General features: G+C 39.3%; 1 protein-coding gene across 2 annotated transcripts in view; it reads left to right on the top strand.

The window, feature by feature from the left end:
- parvb (parvin, beta) overlaps positions 1 to 8,225 on the top strand; it is a 70,536-nt gene extending 62,311 nt beyond the window's left edge. For both annotated transcript variants that reach the window (XM_078568352.1, XM_078568353.1), the window contains exons 10-13: positions 115 to 183; positions 2,030 to 2,131; positions 4,412 to 4,484; positions 5,171 to 8,225. In XM_078568352.1, the coding sequence (XP_078424478.1) occupies positions 115 to 183; positions 2,030 to 2,131; positions 4,412 to 4,484; positions 5,171 to 5,247 (321 nt within the window). In that variant the 3' untranslated portion in view covers positions 5,248 to 8,225. The remainder of the gene's footprint in view (positions 1 to 114; positions 184 to 2,029; positions 2,132 to 4,411; positions 4,485 to 5,170) is intronic.
- Positions 8,226 to 17,501: the final 9,276 nt, after the last annotated feature.

The following is a 17,501-nucleotide window of genomic DNA, read 5'->3' as shown; positions in this document are numbered from 1 at the left end:
AGCTTTGTGATAGTTTGCTTTCACCTGCAACTAGGCACTGGTTTGTGAGATACCTTGGTGGATTTGAAAATTAATAGAGCTTTAATTTTTTTTTTGATGATTTTATTTCCCCAGTCACTTATTACATTTGTGAATAAACATCTCAACAAGCTCAACTTAGAAGTGACAGAACTGGAAACACAGGTATGAACACAAATGTTTTCATTTTTTGCATAGCAGTACACACACTAATTGATTACTAGGAAGAGTATTTGTCACTGGTACAGTATGCATTATTTATAATTCCTTCATTAGTCATCAAAATAATTTTGTTCATAAGATGCCCCATGTACCAGAGCCTGCAACCTGTGACCCATCATTTGAGAAAAACCTTAAAAACAACTCTTTTACAGAGTCCAAACTTGTAACTCATTCTGTGTCGTTTCTCGGTGATTGTATGTTTGTAGAGGAGAAATGATCATGACTATGGCAATTGTCCATTTCACTTGAAATTTGAAGAAAAGCCCTGAAAGAGATGGGAGACACTGTTCACTAAAGTAATGTGGCATCACCTTCATGAAGAAAAATGTTTGACAAACTTCTAAATTTTGTTCATAAACACAACTGCTGTAAGACTGACTCATAGATTTTCTCCCATCCCAAAGCCAGAGGTTTGACGAGCAGTTGTGCTCATTTATAGTCTTGCTGTGTTATAATGTTTACTGCTGGAGCTTCATTAAGGGTGAAACCCAGCAAATGCAAATCTATCCATCTCGAGTTTTTGTCTGAAACAGCATGCAGCAGATTTATGTGGGGCTTAAGTTTTTCGCTATTTGTCAATGATGTCTATGGTGTCATTTCAGACTGGATGTTTGTGACTGAACCAATCACATTGTTCTCTACTGCACCACAGGCATGTGAAATTTTCCTGCATCCCAACTGCTTTTAGCTAAATTGGTAGATAGCAACATTTAACACTTCATTTTTATAAATGACATATTGAAGTGAATAAGCCTAATTTCGGAATCGATTATCTCCATCTTAAATGGGATCTACTGCCACAGCTTCCCTACCCATTTGCTGTCCCTTGAGGCACCAGGTGCTTTCAGTCAGTTTCTTTACTGTCTTCAGTCTTGCTGCCTGTCATCCAGCCCTACACCCAAAAACTAGAAATAATATTGTGGGAGTGTAGTTTAAAAAAAAGAACATTTAGTTTGGTTAGATATCAGGATGAAAGCTATGCTTCAAGTTAATAAAATGGCTACAGTTTTTGAACCAAATGTTGCTGCATCAGGAAAATTTCATGCAAATGTGAGAATCTCTTATGTTTGAGTATTTGAAAAAAAAATTGCTTTCACAAAATTGGTACAGGTGAAGGACCTTTTGACTGTCCTGACAGGCCCTTTGTCATTAATTGAATGCAGGGTTTTGTGTCGTCTTCTGTTCTATTCAGAAATATTTTTAGTGTTGATTGCTCCTTTTGTGAACGCAAACTTTCTGACATTGGTCTTCAATTGCCTTTCACTAGTTGGAACCTGTACCTCATTCTCTTGTCAGTATACAGAAATAATGTTCAGAGTTACCATTTCCAAATACAATTTATTTTTTTTCTTTACACCTCTGCATCAGATCACCACTCAGTTACCTCCTTTCAAGGCTGAAAAATCCAAGTTTCTCCAGTGATTCTTCATAACGCAATGAGCTGATGACTGGAGTTGGTGTCTTGGTTCTTCCCTGCACTAGCTCTGTAGCTTGACTGTACCATTTATATGTTGGTCCTGGAACTGGCCACAGTAGTGCTGTGCACAGACTGTAAACTGCTTTGCACCAATTCTGAGCTTGTATTATTACATATCGCTTTTCAATTTGAGCCCTACTTATACGATCAATATCGTTCAGCATCCTTTTTGCTTTGTTCATTTCTATTCCATGTTGATCAGATATGTTGTGTTGATTTTTAGAATTTTAAGTATGTATGGAGTGATTTTGATTAACCATTTGCTTTAAAGAATAGCAGCAATGATATTTTAATATGCTTCCTTGATGTCAGTTTGCAGATGGTGTGTACTTGGTGTTGCTTATGGGACTTCTTGAAGATTACTTTGTTCCTCTCTACAACTTTTATCTGACACCAGAAAATTTTGAACAGAAGGTTAGTACTATGACTGCCATCGAAACTCATTAAATCAATTGCACTCAGGACTTGTGAACATTTATTAATTTAGTAAGATAGGGAAACTAGCAGGTATAGTCCACTTATGATTCATTGTATCAGCACAGTTAATCCTTGTGTGCTATAATTAATTGTGGTATGCAAATTGTGACAGCCTTTGAACTGGAGGCAGTAATAGTAAGGAAAATTACTTTAAAACGTTTGCGACCTGGCCACCCTTGACCTGGAAGCAGTACCAAAGGAAGTTAAAATGCGAAGGATGTGTGGCACACAGGCACAAAGAGGAAACATGAGCTGGCGGCTGCCCGTGGAAAATCAACTAAGTCTTTAAAGGAAATGGACTGTAATTCTGCTGGGAAGGACTGGGACCATACAAGCGGAGTGGACTGCCTACTAATGGTGTGGGATAGTCTTTGTTGTATCTGCTATTCCATGTGTAATTTATAGTTCATACCGACTGTGATTTGCCTGTTAATTCATGTTTAGTTTGTGTTGATTTTGATTCGTGTTAAAAGTTACAAAAAGTAAAATCATCTTGGTAATTTCTTCATTCGAGGATTGTTCGTTAAATTTGGTCATTTTTGGCTTATGGATTCCCACAGGTATTGTAACCAAATTGGGGGCTTGAGTCCAAAAGGATCTGATCTGAGAGAGACAGTAATGGCTTCACTGAAACTTTCCAGCATTTAAATAAACAAGATTTCACATTTGCTTTTGCTATATTTTATTGGGAAATCTAGAATATCTTTTGAGGCTCAAGCCTTTGCTGAAAGAGCAGATTTGACTCTGAGACTTAAAACAGCTGAGAAAAGACAGTTTACAGGCCGTAGCAGAGCATGTGGTTGTTGATGCAAGATGAGCGGCTAAGAGGGACGGGAACTTTGAAGAATTGACTAGGCACCTGGGGCACATGGAGGAAAGGACCGGTTTCATTAATGATAGCGTACAAATGGCCAGAATATTTTTAAAAATAGGACTTTGAAAAATGGACTTAGAGAGAAATTAGCAAAAGAAGAATAAGATAGGGAAAGGGATAGGGAAAAAGATGGAGAGAGATGAAAAACTCAAATAGAGACGAGTTCCAATTACGCAAACTTGAGTTGACAAGAAGCAAGGCTGACTTGGGGAACTCATCATGTTTGATTTGGTGAAAATCTTTGCTTGGCACCTAAATTAAGTGAAGAGAGAGTGGAGATGTATTTGGTGTCATTTGAGAAAATTGCCACGAATCTGAATTGGCTGACATAACAGTGGGCTCTGCTCCTACAAAGTGCTTTGATAGGCAAGGCATTGGAGATGCACACATCTCCTTCTCCTTCTGTACTCAATGTTACGAGTTGGTGCCAGACGCCTACGGACAGAAATTTAGAAATTTGAGAAACTGAATGGGCCAGACCTATGTAGAATTTGCCAGGGAAAAGGAAATTACATTCAATAGGTGATGGAGGTTGAAAAAGGTGCTTCAATAACCTTAGGGAGATGATGTTGGTGGAGGAATTCAAAAATAGTGCCCCTTTGGGGTTAAGGCATCATCTGGAAGATCATAAAGTTTGTCAAATAAGGGAAGCCTCAGTAATGGCAAACGATTGAGTTATCTCATAAGATGATTCGTAGGCTCCATTTTCGAACCTTGCAGAGAAACTGGGATGAAAGGAAGATCGATGATAGGTCAAGTCCTGCTGAGAAAGGTGGAAAAGATAAAGACCCAAGCCCTTCTCTGGTTAGTCAAAGTAAAATTTCGGAGAACAGGTTTAGTTCAAGGGGACCAGCATGCTACTTTTGTTGCAAAAAGGGCATGTGAAGGATGAATGTTGGAAATTAAGAAGCAAAACAGTAACATTTGTAAGGTTGCACAGTACTCTTCCAGAAAGTACTGCCCCAGTGAGTAAAGCTTATGACAAGCCAGTTTCTGTGTTTGCTACTAACATGTATCAGGTAATTAAGGAAGTTTTCTGTTTAAAGCTCATGTCTTCATTCTTGTCTGGTGAGGCAGAGATGTGAATGCTGAACAGCCTTGGAACTGATGCAGGTGTTGCAGTGTTTGGGAGCTGGGCTGGGTGACCCCAGTCACACATGAAGTACTAGGAGTTGGTGACCTGGGCTTTAAATGGGACAACATACAGGTGCAGAGTAGACTTAGTTGTGAATTGTGCATTGAACAGTGATTTTTTATTTTCTTAGAATTAATTTTTTTTGATGAATTGCATTTTAATGTGATGAAGTAAGTGGACTAAACAGACTGATATTTATTTTGTGTAGGCTCACAATGTAGCATTTTCCTTTGAGCTAATGCAGGATGGAGGACTTAAGAAATCAAAGGCTCGCCCAGAAGGTATCTTTTGAACTTAAGAAAGACATAATCTTTACTAGGTTTAGATCTCATACCAGCTAAACAATTCTTCAGTATTTGTAGCCATCGAACACAATTTGAGACCAATGTCAAATTGCCAAAGAAATTTAAAAAAATGAGACATAACACTAGTTACTGGTTACAAAATAGAATTTGTGTGAGATTAATTTGTGTATCAGTTCAGATGCTTATTAGATATCGGTGTATGGTCAGATCTGAGTCTCATGCTACCTGATATTTAAATTTTCAGGTTGCATAGATGTCTTTTTGATGCAGGACCCTGTGCAAAGAGCAAATTCCCTGCTGGAGTGAAAAGCTGCCACTGCTGGGTTTGTTCCTTGTGATGCTAGTTTTCTGTTGACTACAGGAAATGACGACATGGCATGTAGCAGTGACTCCCAAACTCTCTCGCTTTTGTGGAGACATCTGTTGTAAGTTCACGCTTTATGCCATATGTTACACACCAAAAATATAAATTGGGATGCAGTTAAAAAGGAAGGACCAAACCTGCATTCTTCCATTCCCTGGGGATATGATGCAATGTGCAAAGCAACTAGCCTGTGATCTTCCCTTTCCAGATATTTTTCTCCCCTACTTTTTCTGATTTTGTAAATTTGCTGATTTTTGATTTGATTTTCATTGGGTGTTGTTGCATATTCTCTCATCAGACATTGTAAACTTGGACCTGAAGTCAACATTGAGAGTGCTTTACAATCTATTCACAAAATACAAGAATGTGGAATAATTGCCGGAATAACCAAGACACATTCCAGGAGAAGCATCACTGGCAGTTACCAGGAATAACTCCCATATACCCATGCCTTGCCGAGTCTACAACATAGTATTGGTTCCTTTGGGTCTTTTAAAACATGGAAGATACCATTTTGTGACTTTTTATATGAAGAAGACTGTCATCTGTCCATTTGGGTCCATTTCCTCCTCTTAAAACTATTTTGGTATATAACTAGATGTACTCATCCTTCCTGCCTTAAGTGCTTGAGTCACAGTACTGTCTGTTACAGGGTTGGTGGAACCTGAATGTTTGATTTTTCATGTTTCATTTTATGCTGTACTGTAGCATGAATGTTGTTACATCATGCATGTTATTTGGCTCTCAAACACCATTTTATAATCAGGGTAGAACGTATAATTTTTTTGCCTTGTGACCTTTTGAGGATTGAGCAGTCATTCACCCTTCAAAGTACAGAATTCTTTCTTAACGTAGACAATAGTGTTCCTGTAAATATGGGCATTGATTAGAGTTGGAGAATTATATACAATTCTACCACAATTAATTGACTCAAGAAAGTGACAGGGTGACCGTTATCAATTTGATGCAAAAGTTTGCACTGGTCCTCAAAAGCACTAAAGGCGAATCATACTTTGTGAATGAAGTCATTACTTCTGTTGATTACTTCAGGTAATCATGACAAAAATTATCTTCATTTCTTTGATCACAACACTGCATATATGTTTCTGCCCCCACCCCAACCCCTTGGTTAGTTGGAATTGAGTAAACAATTCATGCACTATGCTATTTTGTATAGAATCCTACTTGCATCCTTACAGCTGAGAGGCTGTGTGGTCAGCTTCCTTTTAATCCTTTACTAATGACATTGAGAGATAGACAGGTCTTTCCTTGGACTCAAATGTCTCTTTACAACAGTGCAGTTGGGATTGAGAACTTGGTAAAGCAACCAATTGTATCTCAGTGCAGTGCTGCAGCACTACTGCAAACTAGGATTCCTCATCACTGGACTTCTGCGCTGTGATTAAGTCAGTACTATTTATATAACAAAGCAATTTGTGTGTGCTGTTAGGAAGGGGGCTTTACACAGGATCAGAGTTTCTAGTTATGTAATCTACCCCTAGTTCTTAAGAAAATGATGAGCACAAGAAGGAAGGAGGCTGAGATAAATTAGCACAATGTTCTGAGCAGAGCAATAGCACACATTGCTGGGTTGAAAAACAGTCATCAAAATTAAATGGAAGGAAAAGTGAATAATACAATGGAAATAATGACTTCACCAAAGGGAGTTTATTTGTTCTTTAAATATTCAGCATTCATAACGTCTGTTGAAGCTTGAAAATGCCCAGAGTTGCTACTGCAGTGTTCTAAATCTCATAGATCTTAATATATTAAGTACATATTAACATATTAATGCTGATTTAAGTGTAGGCACATAAAAGACTGAGTTGAAATAATACCAAATCTTTTCTTACAATGCAATGCATTAGGACTAAGCATAAGCTAGCTGATGTATATTGAGTACAAATATTGCTGGTTGAGTACTTGAATTCTGTATTCTGTGACAATTTTTTTCTTCATGTGTTGCTTTGAAATGCTGTTAACAGAAAATGAAAATATTGGATAGGAGACTGAACTGCTAATGACTCCTTCAACCAGGTGGTGGTACTGTAGCACAGGTAGACTACAAGGCACAAGTGAAACTTAACAGTAGGACTGAAACATTTCTGCCTTGAGACATCCCCTCTCGTCACTTTGCAAAACACCACTAAGTTTCAGGGTGCTGTGTGTCTGGAGGCAAAACTCTTTATCACCAGAAATACTTAGAAAATTAGTTTTATGATTGGAGACTGAGGTGGGCTTAATACAACTAATTATGGGATGGGTATACTTGAGATGACTGATGCCAGCAAGGCTAAAATCCTCCCCTTGATGACTTTGTTAGAAAGAAGTTAACATGCGTACAACATGTGAATTTTTTGTTAAAATTGTTGATGGGAGTCGGTGGTTATTTCTCATGTACATAGGAACACACATGTTACCCTCTGACCCAGGGGCAGCATTAGGACAGTGTAACCTGTTCAATTGCTTAGGGCCTTAAGCTAGAAAATTCACAGCTCCACTTTGAGTCATAATCCAGGGTGCATGCAACTGCCTGCAGTGGCTGATCTCATTGCTTCCCTTCTCACCTACCCCATTCACCCTCCCATAAGAATGGGGGCTGAGGTGGGAAAAGGTGGGATTCAGCCCTAGTGAACTACAAGTGAAATGTAGGGCCCTCAAACTGAGCCCTTGCACAGGACCCCTGCAAAGCAAACACTTTAATGGTGCAAGAATTATTTTCAGAAAGCATTGTGACACATATGTAGTAACAGCTTATTTTTCTTCCAGTTTCTGTTCATAATGATTACATCTTAAAACGGTTTTCTGTTGCTAGATTCAGAGTTGCAATGATAATGGGGAGAAAAATGCAAGGAGTCAAGACAGATGGTCAGACAGTAAAATAATCATGTCCTGTAACTGGCACTTGAACATTGGAGAAAATAGTGCTAGCAAGCACGTACTGGGTTTGCTCTCAGTATTTGCACATCGTTAGTTCTATTGCTGCCTAGACAGTTTATAAACTCTCACTTTCTTATAATCTACACAATTTATCAAAGCAAGTATTTTTGTTATTACATTATATCATCAACTATGGTGCCAGTTGGATGTAACCAGAAGCCTGTATGGTTATAACTTGCAGTGTCATGCATTAACTTAATAGAAGTTGTTTTCCTTTAGTAGAAAAGTGTGATATTGACTACTGTTCTTCAGAAGGCGAAGATAATTTTACAGTGCAGTCATTGACCAGTGTAATATGAAAAAGCGCACACATTGGGCTGAGTGTTCCTTTTGCACTGAATTGCCTTAGTGGAAAGATCAGTAATGTGATTTTCTTTTTCCTTTCACCTCGCAAGATTGTAAATACGATTCAATCATGATAAGGAATCAGTTACTTCAATATGTAAGTTGCATGAATTATTTCTAATGTTACTGCTGCAGTTTTTATACCTGGTGTAAATGAGGCACACAAAACAACAACACCTTGCCAGATGGACATATCATTCTTCGTGAACTCTTCCTCATTGAAAACTCATTCCATTTAGCATCAAGTCCTCCTCACCCTTGTGCTTGCTGATCTAAATTAGCTCCTGATCACCCAGTGCCTCAACTTCAACAACTTTTGTATTTAAATGCAAATAAAAATACCTGGAAAAACTCAGCAGGTATAGCAGTATCTGTGGAGAGGAACACAGTTAACGTTTCGAATCCATATGACTCTTCAACAGAACTAAGTAAAAATAGAAAAGAGGTGAAATATAAGCTGGTTTAAGTGGGGTGGTGGGTGGGTGGGGGGGTGGTTAGAGCTGGATAGAGGGCCAGTGATAGGTGGAGATAGACAAAAGATGTCATAGACAAAAGGACAAAGAGGTGTTGAAGGTGGTGATATTATCTAAGGAATGTGCCAAATAAGGGTAGAAAGCAGGACAAGCAAGGTACAGATAGCCCTAGTTGGGGTGGGGTGAAGGGAAGGGATCTAAATAGGCTAAAAAGTAGAGATAAAACAATGGATGGAAATACATTTAAAAATAATGGAAATAGGTGGGAAAAGAAAAATCTATATAAATTATTGGAAAAAAAGGGGGGGGAATGGAGGACAGAGTTCATGATCTAAAATTGTTGAACTCAATATTCAGTCCGGAAGGCTGTAAAGTGCCTAGTCGGAAGATAAGGTGCTGTTCCTCCAGTTTGCATTGAGCTTCACTGGAACAATGCAGCAGGCCAAGGACGGACATGTGGGCATGAGAGCAGGGTGGAGTGTTGAAATGGCAAGCAACAGGGAGGTCTGGGTCATGCTTGCGGACAGACCGAAGGTGATAATATCACCACCTTCAACATCTCTTTGTCCTTTTGTCTATGACATCTTTTGGCTGTCTCCACCTATCACTGGCCCTCTATCCAGCTCTACCCCCCCCCTTAAACCAGCTTATATTTCACCTCTTTTCTATTTTTACTTAGTTCTGTTGAAGAGTCACACGGACTCAAAACATTAACTGTGTACCTCTCCGCAGATGCTGCCAGACTTGGAGTTTTTCCAGGTATTTTTATTTTTGTTTTGGATTTCCAGCATCTGCAGTTTTTTGCTTTTATCTTTGTATTTAAATGCCTCCATAGACACGTACTCCAAAGCTTTGTAAGCTCCTAAAGTACCTCCACCTACCTCCCAATTGACCTGAGAATTCTGTCTTTTATGCATTTTCCCTCCCTACGCATCCCCCCGCACCAAATCCTCTGCACTTCACCCCATTACTACTGGCACCTGTGCTTATAGCTGCCTACATCCATCTCTGTGGAACTCCCCCTCTATACCCCCACATTCCTTCCCTTACTACCCTCATTAACACCCATTCTGTTGACCAAACCTTTGTTTGCCTACTTTTATGTCAGCTCCTTTGGCACGGTGCCCATTTCTTTTGAATACTTCCCAAAAAGCATTTTGGGACTTTTTCTACATCAAGGTCCTGACCAAGTGTTGCTTGATACCTGTCATTTACAAGGTTCAGATTTTACCTGTCACTTGTTACCTGTGCCTGGCTGTTATCCCAGCCTGTATAATGACTTGGATGGGCTGCTTTATTATTGGAAGAGTTGTAAGTATAGCTGAATACTATGGAATCATCATTGATTGAGCCCCAATCCTGACTGAGGGAGGGAAGGTCATTGATAAAACAGCTGATGTTTTCCCTCCAGGATGTTCCTTTGAACTTGATGACCTGATATGCCATTGTTTTCCCCCTATCCTGAACCACAATGTCTGCCTTGGACTTCAGCCACTTGGTTTTTCCTTTGACCACATTGACCTCAAGTTTGGTAGGGCTTTTTGTCATGTTTTGTTGAATGCTGCCACCTTGTTCAGTGCAACTTCTTCTGCCTCTCCTCTGGGCTGATGTGGTAATTTTAGGTCATGGGTCAGTCCTGACTGACAGACATCAAAATGAACCAACCTACCAAGCTGTTTACCTATTCCTAGTATATAAGAACAAGATCACTCTTACCAGAATTAATCCATGAGTCATATTATTCTGGCTGTTACACGGCTGAATTTCTTCAGAACATCCTCTACACTAGAGACAATTATTAACTGGTGTACAGTGTGTTCTTTAGGATATAGAGGTTATAAACGGTAATTGATTCTTGACAATAACTAGATAAATCATTGCAACCAGTGCAATGTACTGTAGTACATTTTAGTGCCCAAAACCTAAAAGTTTCAGGCATCAAGAGCATGATACAATTTTTTTTGCTAAAAACTAGCTGATATATTGCAGCAAAGTGAGGTCCAGGAATCTGATTTTCAATTTGAACCAAGTTTTAAAATTGTTTCAAAACTGGAGAAACATTTTGATTGTTTAGACTTCCTTCGTTCTACTATGTGGGGTGTTGTCAGTTCTAATAAGACTTACAAAAAAGGCAGGTTAGATGGTTTCTTTTTCATGTTTAAAATCAAATACACTATATTTAAGGTTGATATAATTTTAGACATGGGTGTAATTCAAATTGAATCCTTCTTTCTAAACAGATAACTTTTATAACCTTGACTAACTTGGACTCTTATCCCTAACAGCACATTTACATCTTTATCTTGTAAAGGTGATGTAGAAGTTCCATTTCTATATGTCTTCTGAAGCATCTGTCAGATTCTAAAGGTGCACTTTACAGCTTCCTTCACAATTTCTACATAGGTACTACTGCATGTAAATAGCATGCTGACAACAGAGCTGCTGCACCCTGGGCTGTATGGTGGTAATCACAGTTTTGACTTTACACAGGAAGGAATTGGATTATCTAGTTCACCTCATTAGTGGTGATATGAGGCTGTATGGGGCAAAAGGTTGGCCATGCATTTAGAAAGTTCAATTATAGTTGTAGTGTAGTGAGATATAATTTATCCCAAGTGACTTTACTGGATGAATGAATCTCAGTGCAATAAACATGAGAACCACTATCATTAGGAGTCTAATGAAGTATTCGAAAGAATAGATGCAATAGTATTGCAATACATTTTTAAATATTTTATCAGTAATAGCATAATACAGCTGATGCTAGCACTGCACCATGCTAAATAAGCTTTGTTGCACAATAGTAAATTCAACCATAATTTGAGTTTAAAGCAGTTCGTAATCCAATGTTATAGGGTACATTTGACATCCTTGTCGGCATGACTGTATTCTTGGGATGCACCTGTGTTGTAACCATTCAGTGAAGTAGCATATTGTAGCAATCATTCAAATTTCCCATTCCTGTTGTGCTTGGTCGGGAATCCATGGTCGACCATTTGTATAATGGTGAGTTCAGTTCTTCAACAGCACTTCAGAGGGTGTTCTTTAACAAGGGAAAGGTGTTGTCATGGTTATTACACTTCCAGGATGTTGTGATTGAAGCTGCTCAAGTAGGCAATGTCATTAGAATGTAAATGTCAGCTAATATGGGATTTCAGCTTGGATGTCCAAGTCCAGTGCTTAAGCAATAAAGCCATCATGTCTAGGTATTTTAAGAGATTAAATACAAATCTCTGAAAATAGCCTAAGATTGTAGCAGAATCTTTTTTTAAAACATGACAGGCAAAATATTCCATAAACCTCAAACTGATTTAAATTCTGATATTTTGCTAGCTGTACCATGTGTTATAGTAAAATGTTTTAAGTATACCATTTTTGTGGGGATTGTGTGGTGGGTCAAGAAACTGTCCTTTCACCTCTAGGAGCTGGATTTAAATCCAATCCCAACTGAGTTTAGATAGTTTCCATGTGCATTAGTTCCTATTCAATATCAATTCTTAAAATTGCAGTTTGGCACTAAATAGTCAGTCTTGCTCATGGACTAGGATAGCTGGCATGGATTGTGGAAAACATGGTTTTGCTTTTGGGATTTAACTACAGGTTTCTGCATAATGGAACTTGATTCTGCAACTAACCAGTGCTTTACCTCATTGAGAATAGTTATGATGTTGGAGTTTCTTTCCGCAGCACTGACACCTCTCAACTTGATGAGCACGCAAATTCAACTTTTTTTTTAAAAATGTAGCACGTTGCAGGGATTGTACCTGATGTCTTTAAGAGGAAAGAAATTTTCCATTTTATATTGAAACACCCTACAGAAGTGTTGCCTATTAGAAGAATAAGGAAGTGTAGCTACAATCACAAGTCTTTAATAGACTTGACAAATTATTTTGATTTCATGCACTGCTAATGACTTGTCATGCTGTTTGAAGATATGTATTTGATCGCCAAGGTGATACAGCCATTTAAAAGTGCAGTATGGGCATTGAAAAAATACTGGAAATTTCAGAAACTATAATCCTGTGAAACAAAGTGTCTTGGTGTATGCATGGCTTGAGAAACATTAACTATTATTTATTCTAATAAATATGTTTACTAGTGACAAAGGTGAAATGATGTTGTTTCCTTATTAAAGCTCCACTGTTCTTGCACTTAGCCAGTTGAGAGATGCTTCATTTTAAATGTTACATTTTGAGTGACGATGCATTCCAACATTTATAACAAAAAAACCTAAATGAATAACTGCCGTCATCAATAGGCACTTAAAAGTTCTCTGGCCTCTGATAATTCTTGTTCTTAATTTTTATGGGGTCTTTTTTGGAAGGTCAAATATTAACAATGAATTCCCTTTAACATGCCTGCTTTGAAGAATCTACATCTGCTGAACTCAATCCAGTTGTAGCAAAATTCCCCTGATTTTAAAGCCTCTACCAAATTCTGTTTTATATTTGTTGGGGATTTTTTAAAACTTGTGACTTATTTCTGAGTTTGGCAAAGCCATCTTTATTATGAGGGTGGATACCCTGAAGGAGGGCACCTCAGGGGAGTCATTCTGTACAAGACCCCTTAAATTAATGTTTTCATTTGTTGTAGTTGGTGTTCAAGGAGAAACCTAATGAAGTGGTAGGCATACCTGATAGTATTTTACAAGTAATTCCTTTTATGTTTCAATAAAAGTGATAAAACCTTCGAAGACAAACCTTTTTCCCAGTTTGTGACAAACTTGTGTGGAGTTGAAAGAAGAAGATGATCACACCATGGTCATGTAAGGTGGTCAGGTCGTGAGTTGGGGGGTGCTGTTGGTCGGGGGTGCAGGTAACTGGAATCATTGGGGGGGTGGTGGGCAGTCAATGTGAGTAATTGGGAGGGGGAGGGGGTCAGTTGTGTAGGTACCCAGGAATTAGATTAAGATTTTTCTGTCTAACATTTCCTGGGTAACTGTCCAGGTAAGTACATCAGAACTGTCCTAAGTCTCCGACTCTAGTTCAGAGTTGGAGACATTTATGGCGGATCCCAGGCAGCAGGGGAATTGCCCAGCAGAAGTTGAAACGTCCTTGGCAATTCCCATGGAGGTCTGCATGTCGGGATTTACAACTATATTCTACCCCACTTTTGTACCCTTATTATTGGTTTGGCTGGCTTAGTTCAACTTCTGTCCAGTAGTGACCTCCAAGATGTTGGTGGGGCGTTAATTAATAGTCGTGCCTGTTATGACACAGCAGTTGGTAAAGGCCAAGTTGTTTAAATCCCAGATGGAAACTTGAACAACTGTCACAACCTATGTTTTCAATTGGTATGTTTGAGATGCAGCTCTGAATTCAGGAATAAAACCACCGCCTCGAGGTCTTTTTAAATATAAAATTAAATTAAACATTTATTAATTTAACAAATTAAACACACATACATGTCTCCAAATTACTATCATAATAACTTGTAAACGAATTCTCAAATTAATCACTCCCAGGTAAATCTTCACCAAGGCAACAATAACCCATAGACTTTAAATAGACACAAAGCACATGTGACCTCATGAATTCAAAATTAAGTTCCTTGCGGTTTGGTTCCTTTGCAGACAGTTGTAAGCTTTCAGGCTGGTTAGATCTTAAATGCCTCTGACTTACACACACAAACTCCTTTCTGTTTATACCTAGTTTTTCCTTTGAATGTAAATTTTCCATTGTATCCTAGGCTTTTAACAATATTCTTCTAACAGTCTTCTAACAATAACATTTTCATCCCAAACAAAAACAGAAACTAATTTTATTAGTAATATAAACACACTACTTGGTGTCTCCCAGGCAGATGCAAGATTTTACCCATTCTTTTAAATGGTTTATTCAACAAATGCAAATTTACACTTTACCTTCTCAAGTTTACCTAACTAACATTTCAAAACTACTATACATCAAAGCATCCAGACTAGCTGCCTTTTAATCCAATTTAAACACACACAATCAAGCACATAGACACACACACCCTACTACAATTCAAATTTAACAATTTCTAATAACATTATAGACATTAATATCTCTTCATGACAGTGCCACTGAAGATCAGGAGAGATGGCTTACTACTTGTTCAAGATAAAAATAAAAATACCTGGAAAAGCTCAGCAGTTCTGGCAGCATCTGCGGAGAGGAACACAGTTAACGTTTTGAGTCTGTATGACTCTTCAACAGAACTAAGTAAAAATAGAAGAGAGGTGAAATACAAGCTGGTTTATGGGGAGGTGGGACAGGTAGAGCTGGATAGAGGGCCAGTGATAGGTGGAGATAGACAAAAGATGTCATGGACAAAAGGACAAAGGGGTGTTGAAGGTGGTGATATTATCTAAGGAATGTGCTAATTAAGGGTAGAAAGCAGGACAAGCAAGGTACAGATAGCCCTGGTGGGGTGGGGTGGGGTGAAGGAATCGAAATAGGCTAAAAGGTAGAGATAAAACAATGGATGGAAATACATTTTAAAATAATGGAAATAGGTGGGAAAAGAAAAATCTATATAAATTATTGGAAAAAAGGGGGGGATCTGAAAGGGGGTGGGGATGGAGGAGAGAGTTCATGATCTAAAATTGTTGAACTCAATATTCAGTCCGGAAGGCTGTAAAGTGCCTAGTCGGAAGATGAGGTGCTGTTCCTCCAGTTTACGTTGAGCTTCACTGGAGCAATGCAGCAGGCCAAGGACGGACATGTGGGCATGAGAGCAGGGTGGAGTGTTGAAATAGCAAGCGATAGGGAGGTCTGGATCATGCTTGCGGACAGACCGAAGGTGTTCTGCAAAGCGGTCACCCAGTCTGCGTTTGGTCTCTCCAATGTAGAGGAAACCGCATTGGGAGCAACGAATGCAGTAGACTAAGTTGAGGGATGTGCAAGTGAAATGCTGCTTCACTTGAAAGGAGTGTTTGGGCCCTTGGACGGTGAGGAGAGGGGAAGTAAAGGGGCAGGTGTTGCACCTTCTGTGGTTGCATGGGACGGTGCCGTGGGAGGGGGTTGAGGTGTAGGGGGTGATGGAGGAGTGGACCAGGGTGTCCCGGAGGGAACGATCCCTGCGGAATGCCGTGGGGGGGTGAAGGGAAGATGTGTTTGGTGGTGGCATCATGCTGGAGTTGGCGGAAATGACGGAGGATAGTAATTTGTAGCCATGCGTCATATGTACGAATTTTTCATCAAGATGGAGAGTGACGTAGTTGATTCTGAGACACAGGTCCTGAATCTTAATAAAGGAAACTACAATGGTATGAGACGTGAGTTGGCTATGATGGATTGGGAAACGTTACTTAAAGGGATGATGGTGGAAAGGCAATGGCAAATGTTCAAAGAGCACATGGGTGAACTGCAATAATTGTTTATTCCTGTTTGGCGTCAAAGTAAAACAGGAAAGGTGGCCAAACCATGGCTTACAAGGGAAATTAGAGATAGTATTAGATCCAAGGAAGAGGCATACAAATTGGCCAGAAAAAACAACAGACCCGAAGATTGGAAGCTCTTTAGAATTCAGCAAAGGAGGACCGAAGGGATTGATTAAGAGGAAAATAGAGTGCGAGAGTAAGCTTGTGGGGAACTTAAAAACTGGCTGTAAAAGTTTCTATAGGTATGTGAAGAGAAAAAGATTGGTGAAGACAAATGTAGGTCCCTTACAGTCTGAACCGGAATTTTTAATGGGGAACAAAGAAATGGCTGACCAACTAAATACATACTTTGGTTCTGTCTTCACAAAGGAGGATGCAAATAATGTTGGGGAACACAGGGTTTAGTGAGAGGGAGAAACTGAAAGAAATCAGTATTAGTAGGGAAATGGTGTTGGAGAAATTGATGGGGTTGAAAGTCGATAAATCCCTAGGGCCTGATAACCTACATCCCAGAGTACTTAAGGAAGTGGCCCTAGAAATAGTGGATGCATTGGTGGTCAGCTTCCGAGATCCTATAGATTCTGGAACAGTTCCTACAGATTGGAAGGTAGCTAATGTAACCCCACTATTTAAAAAGGGAGACAGAGAGAAAACAGGCAATTATAGACCAGTCAGCCTGACGTAGTTAGTGGGGAAAATTCTAGAGTCCATTATAAAAGATTTAATAGCTGAGCACTTGGAAAACAGTGGCAGAATCAGACAGAGTCAGCATGGATCTACGAAAGGGAATTATGCTTGACAAATCTACTGGAATTTTTCAAGAATGTAACTAGTAGAGTTGATGAGGGGGAGCCTGTGGATGTGGTTTATTTGGACTTTCAGAAGGCTTTCGACAAAGTCCCACATAAGAGATTAGGGTGTAAAATTAAAGCGCATGGGATTGGGGTTAGTGTATTGAGATGGATGGAAAACTGGTTGGCAGACAGGAAACAAAGAATAGGAATAAACGGGTCTTTTTCTGAATGGCAGGCAGTGACTAGTGGCGTACCACAGGGATCAGTGCTGGGACCCCAGCTATTCACAATATATATTAACGATATAGATAGAGCTAAATGTAATATCTCCAAATTTGCAGATGACATAAAGCTGGGTGGGAGGGTGAGCTGTGAGGAGGGTGCAGAGATGCTTTAGGGCGATTTGGACAAACTGAATGAGTGGGCAAATGCATAGCAGATGCAATATAAGGTGAGGTTATCCACTTTGGTAGCAAAAACAGGAAGGCAGATTATTATCTGAATGGCTATAAATTGAGAGAGGAAAATGTGCAACGAGACCTGGGTGTCCTCGTACACCAGTCATTGAAGGTAAGCATGCAGGTGCAGCAAGCGGTAAAGAAGCAAATGGTATGTTGGCCTTCATAGCGAGAGGATTCGAGTACAGGAGCAGGAATATCTTGCTGCAATTATACAGGGCCTTGGTGAGACCACACCTGGAATATTGTGTGCAGTTTTGGTCTCCTTATCTGA

This window comes from Cetorhinus maximus, chromosome 22 (genome assembly GCF_964194155.1).
Source record: "Cetorhinus maximus chromosome 22, sCetMax3.hap1.1, whole genome shotgun sequence".
Classification (NCBI taxonomy): domain Eukaryota; kingdom Metazoa; phylum Chordata; class Chondrichthyes; order Lamniformes; family Cetorhinidae; genus Cetorhinus; species Cetorhinus maximus.
This window is presented reverse-complemented; position numbering and strand designations above follow the sequence as displayed.